This window comes from Staurois parvus, unplaced genomic scaffold (assembly GCF_062004578.1).
Source record: "Staurois parvus isolate SC_StPar_1 unplaced genomic scaffold, SC_StPar_1.0 ptg000799l, whole genome shotgun sequence".
Lineage (NCBI taxonomy): Eukaryota > Metazoa > Chordata > Amphibia > Anura > Ranidae > Staurois > Staurois parvus.
The window spans coordinates 1,033,585-1,048,997 of record NW_028318595.1 but is presented as its reverse complement, the minus strand read 5'-3'; the positions used below and the strand labels follow the sequence as shown (position 1 = coordinate 1,048,997).

Sequence of the window (15,413 nt, the reverse complement as noted above, 5' to 3'; positions counted from 1 at the left end):
GTGAAAACAGAGTATCAGGGTTGACTTTGGTCAATACTCAAAAAAAGATTTCAGGAGATGAATCTTTTTTAGAGACATTGACTGTCTTTGGAAAATGACAGTTGGTTACTACCATAGGCAGATTCCATACTCATAAGTTCATGAATGTACTGAAAGTCACAAGGCAGCCTACTGGCTAAGTAATTAACCATTTTTCCTTTCAGCCCTGGGCTCATGTGTGTGACTCTTGCCACAGCCTGCATGGAGTTTGCCAGTTCCACCCATGTTTTGTAGGAGTTTGGTCTCACTGTCCAAAAACCTGTGTTTTTACTAGCTTCCTTTCAAATCAGAGTATACCTAAGGTAGACCTTAGGGTTTACATGCCTGTATGATGACTGTGATGCAAAAATTAGATTGCACAGAGCTGGTATCAGTCAATAAGGGACAATGCCTCCCCAAAATCGGTTATGCCCCCTCACAAGCATTATGTTTTATTCCACTGTACTGATGTACAACCACTAAATGTACAATGTAACATCTCAATATAACACATGGTGCCAGCTCTGCCTTTACAGGGACTGATGAGCAAGTCCTACCTTCTTTAGAAAGCTCTGTGAGATAAACTGATGCCACAACCACCAGAATGCTGGGACTTGTAGTTCTCTTAGTACAGGATGACCTAGCAAGCTTTCTTGGCCAGCTCTTTTTATATAACTGATGTGCAGGTTCTACCTTCCCTATAGATCTTTGAGAATAGAATAGTGCTCCATCCAGCAGTACTTTGGCATTTGTAGTCTTGTTATGACGAGCTTAGCTAGCAAGCTTACTTAGCCAGCTCTGCTCCTGCAGGGACTGATGTTCAGGTGCTACCTTCTCTATAAAGCTGTCTGAGATAGACTTGGCTCCATATCCATAAAACTGCTGGTAACTGTAGTCTTCCTACTACAGATTGTCCTTGGCAAGTTCTGCTCCTGCAAGGACTGAGGTTCTTTACAAAGTTGTGAGATGTGTTGGAGCCTCCACTATTATCATGCTGGTCCTTGTGTCACTACATCCTGATAAGCTTACTTGGCTAGTTCTGCCCGAACTGGGACTGATGTGTAGGCTCTATTATAAAGTTATGTGAGATAGATTTTGCTCCATTCATCAAAATGCTGGTAATTGTAGTCCTCTTTCGACATGCTGACCTTGACCAACTCTGCTCCTACAGTTCTACCTTCTATAGGAAGCTGTGAAATATCTGGTGCCTCAACCAGTATCATGCTGGTCTTTGTAGTCACTACATCCTTATCTATCAAGCTTCTTGGCCAGTTCTATGCCTAAATCAGACTTTCTACCTTCTCTAGTAAGTTGTGAGAAATCTGGTGCCTCAACCATGATCATGCTGGTCCTTGTAGTCACTACCTCCTGACTGATCAAGCTTTCTTGGCGGTTTCTACTCCTACAAAGTCAGAGGTTCTTACTTCTCTAGAGGGTTGTGAGATATAATCCTCATCTACCAAGCTTTCTTGGTCAGTTCTACTCCTACAAGGTCAGAAGTTCTACCTTTCTAGTCAGAAATCTGGTGCCTCAACCATGATCATGCTGGTCCTTGTGGTCACTACCTCCTGACCAAACAAGCTTTCTTGGCCGGTTCTACTCCTACAAAGCCAGATGTTCTTCCTTCTCTAGGGGGTTGTAAGATGTGACATATCATCCTTATCTATCAAGCTTTCTTGGCCACTTCTACTAAAAAGTCAGATGTTCTACCTTCTCTAGGAAGTTGTGAGAAATCTGGTACCTCCACCATGATCATGCTGGTCCTTGTAGTCACTACCTCCTGATCGATCAAGCTTTCTTGGCCTGTTGTACTCCTACAAAGTCAGAAGTTCTTCCTTCCCTAAGGGGTTTTGAGATATCATCCTTATCTAGCAACCTTTGTTGGCCAGTTCTGCTCCTAAGAAGTCAGAAGTTGTACCTTCTCTAGGAAGTTGTAAGAAATCTAGTGACTTAATCATGATCATGCTGGTCCTTGTAGTCACTACCTCCTGATGGATCAAGCTTTCTTGGCCGGTTCTACTCCTACAAAGTCAGTTCTACCTTCTCCAGGGAGTTGTGAGATATCATCCTTTTCTACCAAGCTTTCTTGGCCAGTTCTGCTCCTAAGAAAGTTAGAAGTTCTACCTTCTCTAGGAAGTTGTGAGAAATCTGGCGCCTTACTTAACCATGATCACGCTGGTCCTTGTAGTCACTACCTCCTGAGCAATCAAGCTTTCTTACCCAGTTCTACTCCTACAAAGTCAGAAGTTCTACCTTCTCTAGGAAGTTGTGAGAAATCTGGTGCCTTAACCATGATCACTCTGGTCCTTGTAGTCACTACCTCCTGAGCGATCAAGCTTTCTTACCCAGTTCTACTCCTACAAAGTCAGAAGTTCTACCTTCTCTAGGAAGATGTAAGAAATCTAGTCTTAACCATCATCAAGCTGGTCCTTGTAGTCGCTACGTCCTGATCTAGCAAGCATTCTTAGCCAGTTCTACTCCTACAAAGTCGGAAGTTCTACCTTCTCTAGGAAGTTGTGAGAAATCTGGTGCCTTAGCCATGATCACGCTGGTCCTTGTAGTCAATACCTCTTGATCTAGCAAGCATTCTTAGCCAATTCTACTCCTACAAAGTAAGTTCTACCTTCTCTAGGAAGTTGTGAGAAATCTGGTGCCTTAACCATCATCAAGCTGGTCCTTGTAGTCACTACCTCTTGATCTAGCAAGCATTCTTAGCCAGTTCTACTCCTACAAAGTAAGTTCTACCTTGTCTAGGAAGTTGTGAGAAATCTGGTGCCTTAGCCATGATCACGCTGGTCCTTGTATTCGCTACCTCTTGATCTAGCAAGCATTCTTAGCCAGTTCTACTCCTACAAAGTAAGTTCTACCTTCTCTAGGAAGTTGTGAGAAATCTGGTGCCTTAGCCGTGATCACGCTGGTCCTTGCAGTCACTACCTCTTGATCTAGCAAGCATTCTTAGCCAGTTCCACTCCTACAAAGTAAGTTCTACCTTCTCTAGGAAGTTGTGAGAAATCTGGTGCCTTAGCCGTGATCACGCTGGTCCTTGCAGTCACTACCTCTTGATCTAGCAAAGCATTCTTAGCCAGTTCTACTCTTACAAAGTAAGTTCTACCTTCTCTAGGAAGTTGTGAAAAATCTGGTGCCTTAGCTATAATCACGCTGATCCTTGTAGTCACTACCTCCTGATCTAGCAAGCATTCTTAGCCAGTTCTACTCCTACAAAGTAAGTTCTACCTTCTCTAAGAAGTTGTGAGATATCTGGTGCCTTAGCCATGATCACACTGGTCCTTGTAGTCGCTACCTCCTGATCTAGCAAGCATTCTTAGCCAGTTCTACTCCTAGAAAGTCAGAAGTTCTACCTTCTCTAAGAAGTTGTGAGAAACCTGGTGCCTTAGCCATGATCACGCTGGTCCTTGTAGTCAATACCTCCTGATCTAGCAAGCATTCTTAGCCAGTTCTACTCCTACAAAGTAAGTTCTACCTTCTCTAAGAAGTTGTGAGATATCTGGTGCCTTAGCCATGATCACACTGGTCCTTGTAGTCGCTACCTCCTGATCTAGCAAGCATTCTTAGCCAGTTCTACTCCTAGAAAGTCAGAAGTTCTACCTTCTCTAGGAAGTTGTGAGAAACCTGGTGCCTTAGCCATGATCACGCTGGTCCTTGCAGTCACTACCTCTTGATCTAGCAAGCATTCTTAGCGAGTTCTACTCCTACAAAGTAAGTTCTACCTTCTCTAGGAAGTTGTGAAAAATCTGGTGCCTTAGCTATAATCACGCTGGTCCTTGTAGTCACTACGGCCTGATCTAGCAAGCATTCTTAGCCAGTTCTACTCCTACAAAGTAAGTTCTACCTTCTCTAGGAAGTTGTGAGATATCTGGTGCCTTAGCCATGATCACACTGGTCCTTGTAGTCGCTACCTCCTGATCTAGCAAGCATTCTTAGCCAGTTCTACTTCTAGAAAGTCGGAAGTTCTACCTTCTCTAAGAAGTTGTGAGAAACCTGGTGCCTTAGCTGTGATCACGCTGGTCCTTGTAGTCACTACCTCTTGATCTAGCAAGCATTCTTAGCCAGTTCTACTCCTACAAAGTAAGTTCTACCTTCTCTAGGAAGTTGTGAGAAACCTGGTGCCTTAGCCATGATCACGCTGGTCCTTGTATTCGCTACCTCTTGATCTAGCAAGCATTCTTAGCCAGTTCTACTCCTACAAAGTAAGTTCTACCTTCTCTAGGAAGTTGTGAGAAATCTGGTGCCTTAGCCATGATCACGCTGGTCCTTGTAGTCACTACCTCTTGATCTAGCAAGCATTCTTAGCCAGTTCTACTCCTACAAAGTAAGTTCTACCTTCTCTAGGAAGTTGTGAGAAATCTGGTGCCTTAGCCATGATCACGCTGGTCCTTGTAGTCACTACCTCTTGATCTAGCAAGCATTCTTAGCCAGTTCTACTCCTACAAAGTTCTACCTTCTCTAGGAAGTTGTGAGAAATCTGGTGCCTTAGCCATGATCACGCTGGTCCTTGTAGTCACTACCTCTTGATCTAGCAAGCATTCTTATCCAGTTCTACAAAGTAAGTTCTACTTTCTCTAGGAAGTTGTGAGAAATCTGTTGCCTTAACCATCATCAAGCTGCTCCTTGTAGTCACTACCTCCTGATCTAGCAAGCATTCTTATCCAGTTCTACAAAGTAAGTTCTACTTTCTCTAGGAAGTTGTGAGAAATCTGTTGCCTTAGCCATGATCACACTGGTCCTTGTAGTCACTACCTCCTGATCTAGCAAGCATTCTTGGCCACTGCCTTACCTTGCAAGGAGAATCCACAGCCTTGGTGAGGGAGTCCAGCCTGGCACTGTACTCGGTGAACTTCTTCTGGTACCTGAGTGCTGTCATCTGCAGCTCGCTCTGCACTGCGGACAGCTGGGACACCAGGGACTTCTCCCTCTTGCTGGACCTCAGTGCCCTCTTCTTCAGCTCGGTCTCCAGCCCGGCGATCTTGGTCTGCAGCAGCACGTTGTGCCCCTTCACCGCCTTCAGACAGCAGTGGTCGCCCAGCCTGTGCTCCCTATGGGTCAGCATGAGCCCACAACCCTTCTGGCAGATGCCCACCGCCCGGTGCTCGCAGAACTCCCTCATATGGACGTCCATGTCCTTCAGGTTGAGCACCTCGGTGCAGCCCTTGTTCCTGCACTTGGCCGGGGAATAGTCGCACATCTCGGCGTGCTCCCCCAGGTTCTGCAGCCTGACCACCTTGTCGCAGCCCCGGGAGTGGTTGTCACACTTGATCTCCAGCTTGAGGATCAGGCTCTTCAAGGGCAGCACGTGGTTGAGCTCCTTGGCAGAGATCCGTTGGCATTTCACCGGGCAGCTGCCCTGCTGCACCACCCAGGGGAGCACACAGCCAGCGCAGAAGACGTGGCCGCACGGGGTGGTCAGGGGGTCCTCCAGGACTCGGTTGCACAGGTTGCACTTGAAGTCGGGGTCCACCTCCCCGCTGAAACGGTCCAGTTCGAAGCCCATGGTGCTGCTGGCTGCTCCTTGCTGGGCATTGGGAAGAACCCAGACTGGCTGTCTGCTCACTGCAGAGCCAGGAGGGGGCTGGGGAGGGGGGGGGCCTCCACCATATGTACTGGAGGCTGGGACTTCATCCAGGGAGGGGAGGGGAAGGGGAGGCACATGTGTCAAGGAGAACTTCGCCGAACTTTGGAGAAGGCTGCAATGCATCCAGGAGCCAGGGCTGCATGGAATTCCACTCTTCTTTTTTTTTTTTCCAAAACATAGATGTGAAAGCATGTTTGTCATTCCTCAGCTGCTGCAGAACCTCTTTGATAGAGAGCCTCCATTACTAGAAAATACTATTCTACACAGGGGCGGACTGACAACTCATGGGGCCCCCGGGCAATAGGGGATCATGGGGCCCCTGTGTCCTTGCCCAAACTCAAAAAAGCCTGTGAAAAAGGTACCAGGGGCATCTCATGGGGCCCCCTACTGACCCCGGGCCCTCGGGCAGTGCCCGAGTTTCCAAATGGTCAGTCCGCCCCTGATTCTACATGTTGTGGAGGCTGAAAGAACTATCCCTAAACCCTAACAATTATATATAACACAGTGGCTTAGTGGTTAGCGTGTCTGCCATGGGTCATGGGTTCGATTCCAGACCATGGCACCTCCTGTATGGAGTTTGCATGTTCTCCCTGTGCTTATGTGGGTTTCCTCCGGGAGCTCCGGTTTCCTCCCACACTCCAAAGACATGCTGGTAGGTTAATTGGCTCCTGTCTAGGGGTGGACTGACAACTCATGGGGCCCCCGGGCAATAGGGGATCATGGGGTACCTGTGTCCTTGCCCAAACTCAAAAAAACCTATAAAAAATGTACCAGGGGCATCTCATGGGGCCCCCTACTGACCCCAGCCCCTTGGGCAGCGCCCAAGTTTCCAAATGGTCAGTCCGCCCCTACTCCTGTCTAAATTGGCTCTAATATGTGTATTATTATTATTATTATACAGTATTTATATAGCGCCAAAAGGTTTGCTCAGTGCTGTACATTATAGTGGGGGACAGTACATGAGACAATACAGTAACAATTCAATACACGAGGGGTTCGAGGGCCCTGCTCTTTCGAGCTTACAATCTAGGAGGGAGGGGATAGTGGTACAGGAGGAAGTGGCTGTGGGGATGGAGTGGTAGGAGGAGTGTAGGGTGTAGATCAGCAATTAAGTGAGGGTGGGGTAGGCTTCCCTGAAGAGATGGGTTTTCAGGGTGCGCCTGAAGGTGAGGAGGGAAGGCGACAGTCTGATGGATTGGGGTAGTGAGTTCCAGAGGATGGGGGAAGTCCTGGAGAAGTCCTGCAGTCGGGCGTGGGAGGTGGAGACCAGGGAGCTAGAAAGTAGGAGGTCTTGTGAGGAGCAGGCAGTGCCCGAGTTTCCAAATGCTCAGTCCACCCCTGGGATGGACTGAAGCAGGGATAGTCTGTGATGAGGTAGGCCGGAGAGAAGGGAGTTACAGTAGTCAAGTCGTGAAATAATGAGGGAGTGAACAAGTTGTTTGTTTAGTAGTGTCTGGGGTTAGGAACGAACGCATTTTGGAGATGTTGCGGAGATGGAGTGTATGTATGAATATATTAGGGACCTTAGATTGTACACCCCTTGAGGGTTAGGGACTGATGTGAATGTACAATATATGTGTAAAGTGCTGCGTAAATTGACGGCTCTATATAAGTACCTGAAATAAATAAAATATAACATTGTGACCATTCTGTTATATACGTTCAGTTTGTGCCAGGGGCAGACTGACAACCCATGGGGCCCCTGTGTCCTTGCCCACACTCAAAGCACACCCAAAAAAGTATATAAAAAGGTACCAGGGGCATTTCATGGGGCCCTCTACTGACCCTGGGCCCATGGGCAGTGCTCAAATGGTCATTCCGCCCCTGGTTTGTGCAAAAAAAAAACCCAATAAAACTCTTGATATACTCACCGGCCACTATATTAGGTACACCTGTTCCTAACAGGTAACACAAGTTGCTAATCAGCCAATCACATGGCAGCAACTCAATGCATTTACACATCTAGATGTGGCAAAGACGACTTGCTGAAGTTAAAACCAAGCATCAGAATGGGGATTTAACCTCCCTAGCGGTCTTGTTATGTCAATATTTCTGTGCTCAAAGCGGTACATTTTTTTTTGCATGGAAATATGTCGTTTTTTTATTGTAGGCCTGTAATTTTTAGGAATCACTCACTGAAATCTGTCCGAACAAGAGTCTAGTAAACATCCCGGGTATGATAAAATTTGAAACACGAAATCATAAATTATAATATAATAATCATAAAAAAAAATAATATAATGATAATAAATTTAATTCAATAATGTAATCAAACCAAAAACACTGAAATGTGAAATATAGCGCCAAGTTCGCACATCGCTGAGCAAAGTCGCAAAATCGTTTTCAGTGTCTGATGAGGAATTTCCCCCACGAATCATTATCACTCAATTCTGCAAGTGGTTCTGATTTACTATCGCTGTTCTCTAGCCGGTCTAAAACCGCTTTTGACCTAAAGGGACGCTTTTTGGACGCCATGGATGTTTCTCAGATTCCAGGCAGAAAGAACAGTAAAAGTGTAGGCAGGGCGCCGGACAAAGCACTCGGGACAAAATGTATGTGAAATGGTTGGATACAGTAATGTTTTACTATGTGATTTTAGTGTATTTAGTGAATGTCATTTTAAAATTTTTGAATTTCTCGCCGTTCCGTCCCCCGTACGTCCCGACGCTTGCAGGGGACGGAACCCAGAAGACGGATGCCGGCATCAGATAGAGGAGATGGCCGGGGACGCTGCAGGGGGGACATCGCGGGAGCGCAGGACAAGGTAAGTGCAAGAGGGAGTCCCTGAGCAATGCTGCAGTGTATTCCCGAGTGTAGCTCAGGGTTACCGCTTTTGGTACTGAAAGTTAACCCCGAGCTACACTCAGGAATACCGCCAGAGGGGTTAAAGGATAATTTCACCTTTTAGTAAAAATAATATATGCACATGCAGGTAAAAAAAAGTGCATTTATTATTTTTGTCTGCAGGAGCCTGGAAAGTATTGCACCAGCAATCAGCAGATCGCTGGTGCCATGCAGGTCTCCTGCAGATCTGTCAGTGTATCTACTTGCTCGTATGGGATTTAAGAGCATGCAGATATACTGACAGAAAGATTCAATGAATTGCGAGCTGGCAGCCGCTAAGGCTGCTGGGACTTGTAGTTTCTCATTCACAGAATACTGTGAATGGGTGACGCAGCTGGGTGGGCGGAACCCCGCATGGCCACGTTTTCTTAAAATTTGCCAGCTAGCGGAGGGGGAGATGGGGTCGGGGGCAGTGGTGTATTTAGGTTTTGTGCTGCCCTAGGCAACACAAAAATTGTCTGCCCCACACAGAGACGGACCAACACAACCCCACCTTCCCCCTCCTGCGGAGAAAGCCTGACATTGACCAACAACATACCTGCCCTCCCACCCGGGAGAGCCTTCTACTACATTCCCCCACCCCCCGGAGATAGAGAAGAGACGCTCATCTTCACAGCTCCAGACATCCCTGGGAACGAGACTCAGGCTCTACATACATCATCAAGCAGCCTACAGCCTCTCTCGGGTCCCACCCGGTTCCCATGGTACGCGTGTCCCTTCTTTCATCCTTTCTTCTGGGGGCGAGGTGCTGCCCCACTGAAAAACGCTGCCCTAGGCAAGTGCCTTGTTTGCCTTGTGGTAAATACACCCCTGGTTGGGGGGAGAAGATCCCCCGCTAGCAGTCAAACTGGGGAGCGGGGTCAGTCAAATTGTAACATGTTACTGAATATGGGTGTAACGTAACATGTTACGAAAGGTGAGCTTATCCTTTACGTGACTTTGAACGTGGCATGGTTGTTGGTGCCAGACGGGCTGGTGTGAGTATTTAAAAAAATGCTGATCTGCTGGGATTTCCACCCACAACTATCTCTAAGGAAATCAAGATTCTAGTGAATTGTAGCCTCTGTTTCCTGTTCTTAGCTGACAGGAGTGGCACCCAGTGTGGTCTTCTGCTGATGTAGCCAATCAGCATCAAGTTTCGACGTGTTGTGCGTTCAGAGATGGTATTCTGCATAACTTGGTGGTAACAAGCAGGGGTGGACTGACTACTCATGGGGCCCCTGGGCAATAAGGGATCATGGGGCCCCTGTGTCCTTGCCCAAACTCAAAAAAGACTATGAAAAAGGTACCAGGGGCATCTCATGGGCCCCCTACTGAGCCCGGGCCCTCGGGCAGTGCTCAAGTTTCCACATGGTCAGTCCGCCCCTGGTAACAAGTGGTTATTTGAGTTACTGTTGTCTTTCTATCATCTTGAACCACTCTGCTCATTCTCCTCTGACATCAACAAGACATTTTTGTCCACATTTCTGCCACTCGCTAGATATTTTCTCTTTTTTGGACCATTCTCTGTAAACCCTAGAGATGGTTGTGCGTGAAAATCACAATAGATTAACAGTTTGCCACCAACAACCATGCCACGTTCAAAGTCACTTAAATCCCCCTTTTTCCCCATTCTGATGCTCGGTTTGAACTTCAGCAAGATGACTGCACCACATCTACATGCCTAAATGCATTGAGTTGCTGCCATGTGATTGGCTGATTAGCGATTTGTGTTAGCAAGAAATTGAACAGGTGTACCTATTAAAGTGGCGGGTGAGTGTATAGTGCTGTCCTTTTCCTGTGCATTTTGCATTCTAACCCCCGGTTTACATATATGCGGCCGAGCGGTCCGTGATTTGTGTGGGCACGAGAGCCCATTCATTTGAATGCACTCCCATGCCCCATGACACGCAGGGAAGAAGTCCCTGCACTTCTTCTGAAAATGCAGCCAGCATTGGGAACCTCGGTTCCCAGTACGGTTGTGTTTTCCAGTGCGGGCAGCGTGCCATTAGAAGTAATAGCACCCGCCCGCGGGTCCGCATTTCTCTGTGCGGGTGGTGCAGCTGCATGGATTTTCATGCGGATCCGCAGCGGCACCACCTGCACAGATGTGAACCTAGCGTAAGGCTGGCCATACCAGGGGCGGACTGACCATTTGGGTTCTCGGGCATTGCCCGAGGGCCCGGGGTCAGTAGGGGGCCCCACGAGATGGAGATGCCCCTGGCACCTTTCATAGGCTTTTTTGGGTGTGGTTTGAGTGTGGACGAGGACACAGGGGCCCCATGATCCCCTATTGCCCGGGGGCCCCATAAGTTGTCAGTCCGCCCCTGGGCCATACATTATACAATTTTCCTTTAGATTTACCAAAACCATATAATATGAAATCAGACCTAAACACTTTCAATTTGTATGCAATCAGACAGGCACTTGCACTACATAGTTGATGGTAAATCTAAAGGAAATTGAATAAGAAAATTGTATAAGGTATGTACAGATTAAAGAGGTAGTAAAGGTTACAAAAGAAAAAACAACAACAAACCCTGCAGGGTAAAGGCATAATGTGCTAGTATACTAAATCAAAACTCCCGCGCTGCCACAAAAAATGTGAGACAAAGAAAAAAAAATTGATTGCAGCAGCTGTTGTCATGTGTTCCCACACCAAAGAAATATATAAATAAAACACCGTGCAATCACATAACCCTACAATTCAGATGAAACCACGTGACTACATAAAAATCATCATATAAACGCATTACATCCACATAAAGTTAATAAATACATGTGACTAAAAAAAACTTCATTCATAGCTACTATTGTGCAACACATTCAAATAAAACAAAGCTTAGTGTAAAATAACAAAACAATCCACAGTGAGATAATACACCCTGTTTCAAATTATTATGCAAATTATATTTTTCTCATTTCCCTAAATAATTGATGTAAATAACAGTCAGCATAATTCTCATGTTATCAACTATTAAGAGTACAATTCACATTTTATTGAACAAACCTCCTAATGATAACAGTATTTTTTTAAACATAAAACACTTACAATGCACTGTTCCAAATTATTCCGCACAGCAAGTTTCAAAACACTTTATAGGTTGTAAAGAACTGAAAATTGTCATTTGTTGTGTTTGCAGCATATTTACTGAAATCAAAAGCTATTTCAATCAAACTTTTAACAACATTTTAACTTTTTAAACATTTTAACAGGTCATGTTACGTTGTAACATAGGACCCCTTATTTGATAGCAGCTTCACAAGTCTTGCATCCATTGAACTTGTGAGTTTTTGGACAGTTTCTGCTTGAATTTGTTTGCAAGATGTCAGAATAGCCTCCCAGAGCTGCTGTTTGGATGTAAACTGCCTCCCATCCTCATAGATCTTTTGCTTGAGGATGCTCCAAAGGTTCTCAATAGGATTGAGGTCAGGGGAGGATGGAGGCCACACCATGACTTTCTCTCCTTTTATCCCCATAACAGCCATTGATGCAGAGGTATTCTTTGCAGTATGAGATGGTGCATCGTCATGCATGAAGATGATTTTATTACGGAAAGCATAGTTCTTCCTTCTGTACCAGGGAAGAAAGTGGTTAGTCATAAACTCCACATACTTTGAAGAGGTCATCTTTACACCTTCGGGGACCCTAAAGGGGCCAACCAGCTCTGTTCCCATGATTCTGGCCAAAAACATGACTCCACCACCGCCTTGCTGACGTCGCAGCCTTGTTAGAACAGGGTGGCTATCCACCAACCATCCACTACTCTATCCATCTGGACCCTCCAGGGTTGCACGGCACTCAGCAGTGAACAGGACTGTTTGAAAATTAGTCTTCATGTATTTTTCTGTCCAATGCAGCCGTTTCTGGTTGTGAGCATTGGTTAGTGTTGGCCGAATAGAAGGTTTATGCACAGCTGCAAGACTCTGGAGGACTCTACACCTTGATATCCGTGAGACTCCAGAGGCACCAGCAGCTTCAAATATCTGTTTGCTGCTATGTAATGGTATTTTAGCAGCTGCTCTCTTGATCCGATGCATGGATCTGGCAGAAATCTTCCTCAATGTGCCTTTATCTGCATGAACCCGTCTGTGCTCTGAATCAGCCACAAATCTCTTAATAGTGCGATGATCACGCTTACGTTTTCGTGAAATATCTAATGTTTTCATACCTCGTCCAAGGCATTGAACTATTTCACTCTTTTCGGCAGCAGAGAGATCCTTTTTCTTCCCTATATTGCTTGAAAATGGTGCTCTGCTTAATGATGTGGAACACCCTCCTTTAGTAGTTTTTCCTTAAATTGGGCTCACCGGCCAATCTAATTATCACAGGTGTCCGAGATTGTTTTCAGTGATCAAAAGAGCCCTGACACACAATGCCATCCATGAGTTAAACTGAAAAACAAAATATTTAATCTTTATGACACTTAAATAGAATTTGCATAATAATTTGGAACAGGGTGTAGATGTCTATATCAGACTTTTTCAATCAGGGTGCTCAGACACCCTGGGGTGCCTGGAGGTTTCTGCCTTGGCAAAATGCCTAAAAATTGTATACAAGCCAGCAGGTGGGTTAACCACTTCCAGTCCGGACACTTTCACCCCCTTCCTGCCCAGGCCAATTTTTAGCTTTCAGCACTATCACACTTTGAATGACAATTGCGCGGTTATGCAACACTGTACCCATATGAATTTTTAAACATTTTTTTGAGACAGATAAAGCTTTATTTTGGTGGTATTTATTCACCACTGGGATTTTTATTTTTTTTTTGCTATATAAATGAAAATGTCCAAAAATTTTGAAAGAAAGTGTTTTTCTTATAACATTTTGTAAATAAGCAATATTTCATCATAAATCTTGGCCAAAATGTATTCAGTTATCTTTTTAGTAAAAAAAAAATAACCCAAATTAGTTTATAACCAAAAATTATCATTTAAAAAAAATGTTTTTTACATTTTTATTTTTTTTTTATATTATTATTTATGGAGTTTTTTTTGTTTTTTTTTTACATACTGTCACCCTAAGCAGTACAATGTCACCGTGGTGACACTGTACTACTTCTGAAGGGTGATGAAGATTTTTTTTTTTTTTTTTACACTGATTGCTCTTACACCCATAAAGGCTGTAAAAGCAATCATTTCTCCTTCTCTCTGGCTGCATTCTTGCAGCCATTGAGAACTACTGTGTGAGCTGTGATTGGTCACAGCTTGTCACATGGTACAAGGCTGTTGTGAATAGCCTTGTACCATGTGACCTCTGTGATCATTCACAGATTTCACACGTAGTAAGCAATGATGTCAGGAAGTGACATCTTGCTTACTACTCTGCATGTGATCACTGATTGGCCAATCAGTGATCACATGATCAGGACCTCGCACAGAGGTCCCGTACAACGATCGGTGTTCCACTGTGCCCGGAGGACACAGCGGGCACTGGATTGCGGTGTTGGGCGCTCCCAGGCAGCGTGCACAGTCCAAAATGGCGGACTCCATTTATGAACGGCAACCTTCCCCTGGACTGCCACCATCTGGCCGTTTATATACAGCGGCCAGATGGGAAGTGGTTAAGCCTGCCTTTTAGTTACACAAAGTAGTAGGGGGAGCACAGTGGCTAAATGGTTAGCTCTTCATTCTGGTAGTACTAGGGTCATCGGTTCAAATCCTACCTGCCTGAAGTTTGCATGTTCTCCCTGTGCCTGCGTGAGTTTCTTTCCACACTCCAAAGACATGCTGGTGGGTTAATTGGCTCCTGTCTAAATTGGCCCTAGTATGTGTATGTATGAATGTGAGTTAGGGACCTTAGATTGTACACCCCTTGAGGGTTAGGGACTGATGTGAATGTACAGTATATGTAAAGCGCTGTGTAAATTGACAGTACCTGAAATAAATAGGTTTTAATTGTAAACCATTACAACCTTCTAGCCATTGCCATCCCAACAACCATTGACACCATCAGTTGATATGGAGGATGTTAGTTGCCTGCACAGCATCCTTGTTTGACCCTTCGTTCTCCATCAGTAATGGGGTCAAATTAGCTGAGTGATAGAGAGAAATTGAGGGAGAAGTTAACATTGGAATACTGTTCAGTATTATTAGAATCGTTTTTTTACTGCCTTGAGACTGTCCATAATTTTAAAGGGTGCCTCAAGATTCTTCATAACTTTAATCCCTTGCCTACCGGGCACTTATACCCCCTTCCTGCCCAGGCCGATTTCCAGCTCTCAGCGCTGTCACACTTCGAAAGACAATTGCGCGGTCATGCAACGCTGTACCCATATGAAATTTTTATAATTTTCTTGAGACAGATAGAGCTTTTATTTGGTTGTATTTAATCACCTCTGGGTTTTTTAATTTTTGCTAAACAAACCAAAAACAACTGAAAATTTTGAAAAAAAAAAAAATTTTTTTCTTAGTTTTTGTTATAACATTTTGTAAGTAAGTGATTTTTCTCCTTCACTGATGTGTGGTAATGAGGCTGCACTGATGGGCACTGATGAGGAGGCACTAGTAGGTGGCACTGATGGGCATTGACAGGCATCACTGATGGGCACTGAAAGGCAGCACTCATATATGGCACTGATAGGTGGCACTGACTGGCACTGTTAGGTGGCACTAACTGGCACTGTTAGGCAGCACTGTCTAGCACTTGTAGGCAGCACTGACGGGCATTTATAGGTGGCACTGATGGGCACTGATAGGGGGCACTGACTGGCACTGATAGGCGGCACTGACTGGCACTGATAGGTGACACTGAAAGGCAGCTCAGATGGGCACTGATATGTGGCATTGATGTGCACTGGTAGGCACTAATATGTTGCATTGATGAGGCACTGATGAGCACTGACAGCTGGCATTGATGGGCACTGACAGGTGGCACTGCTGGGGCTACACTGATCATCAGTGCCCTGATGATCAGTGCAGGGGCGGACTGACAACTCATGGGGCCCCCGGACAATAGGGGATCATGGGGCCCCTGTGTCCT

General features: G+C 45.4%; 1 protein-coding gene across 2 annotated transcripts in view; it reads right to left on the bottom strand.

The window, feature by feature from the left end:
- The window catches only part of PDZRN3 (PDZ domain containing ring finger 3), a 350,680-nt gene extending 345,075 nt beyond the window's left edge, over window positions 1-5,605 (bottom strand). For both annotated transcript variants that reach the window (XM_089654795.1, XM_089654796.1), the window contains exon 1: window positions 4,814-5,605. In XM_089654795.1, the coding sequence (XP_089510921.1) occupies window positions 4,814-5,527 (714 nt within the window). In that variant the 5' untranslated portion in view covers window positions 5,528-5,605. The remainder of the gene's footprint in view (window positions 1-4,813) is intronic.
- Between the last annotated feature and the right edge of the window lie 9,808 nt (window positions 5,606-15,413).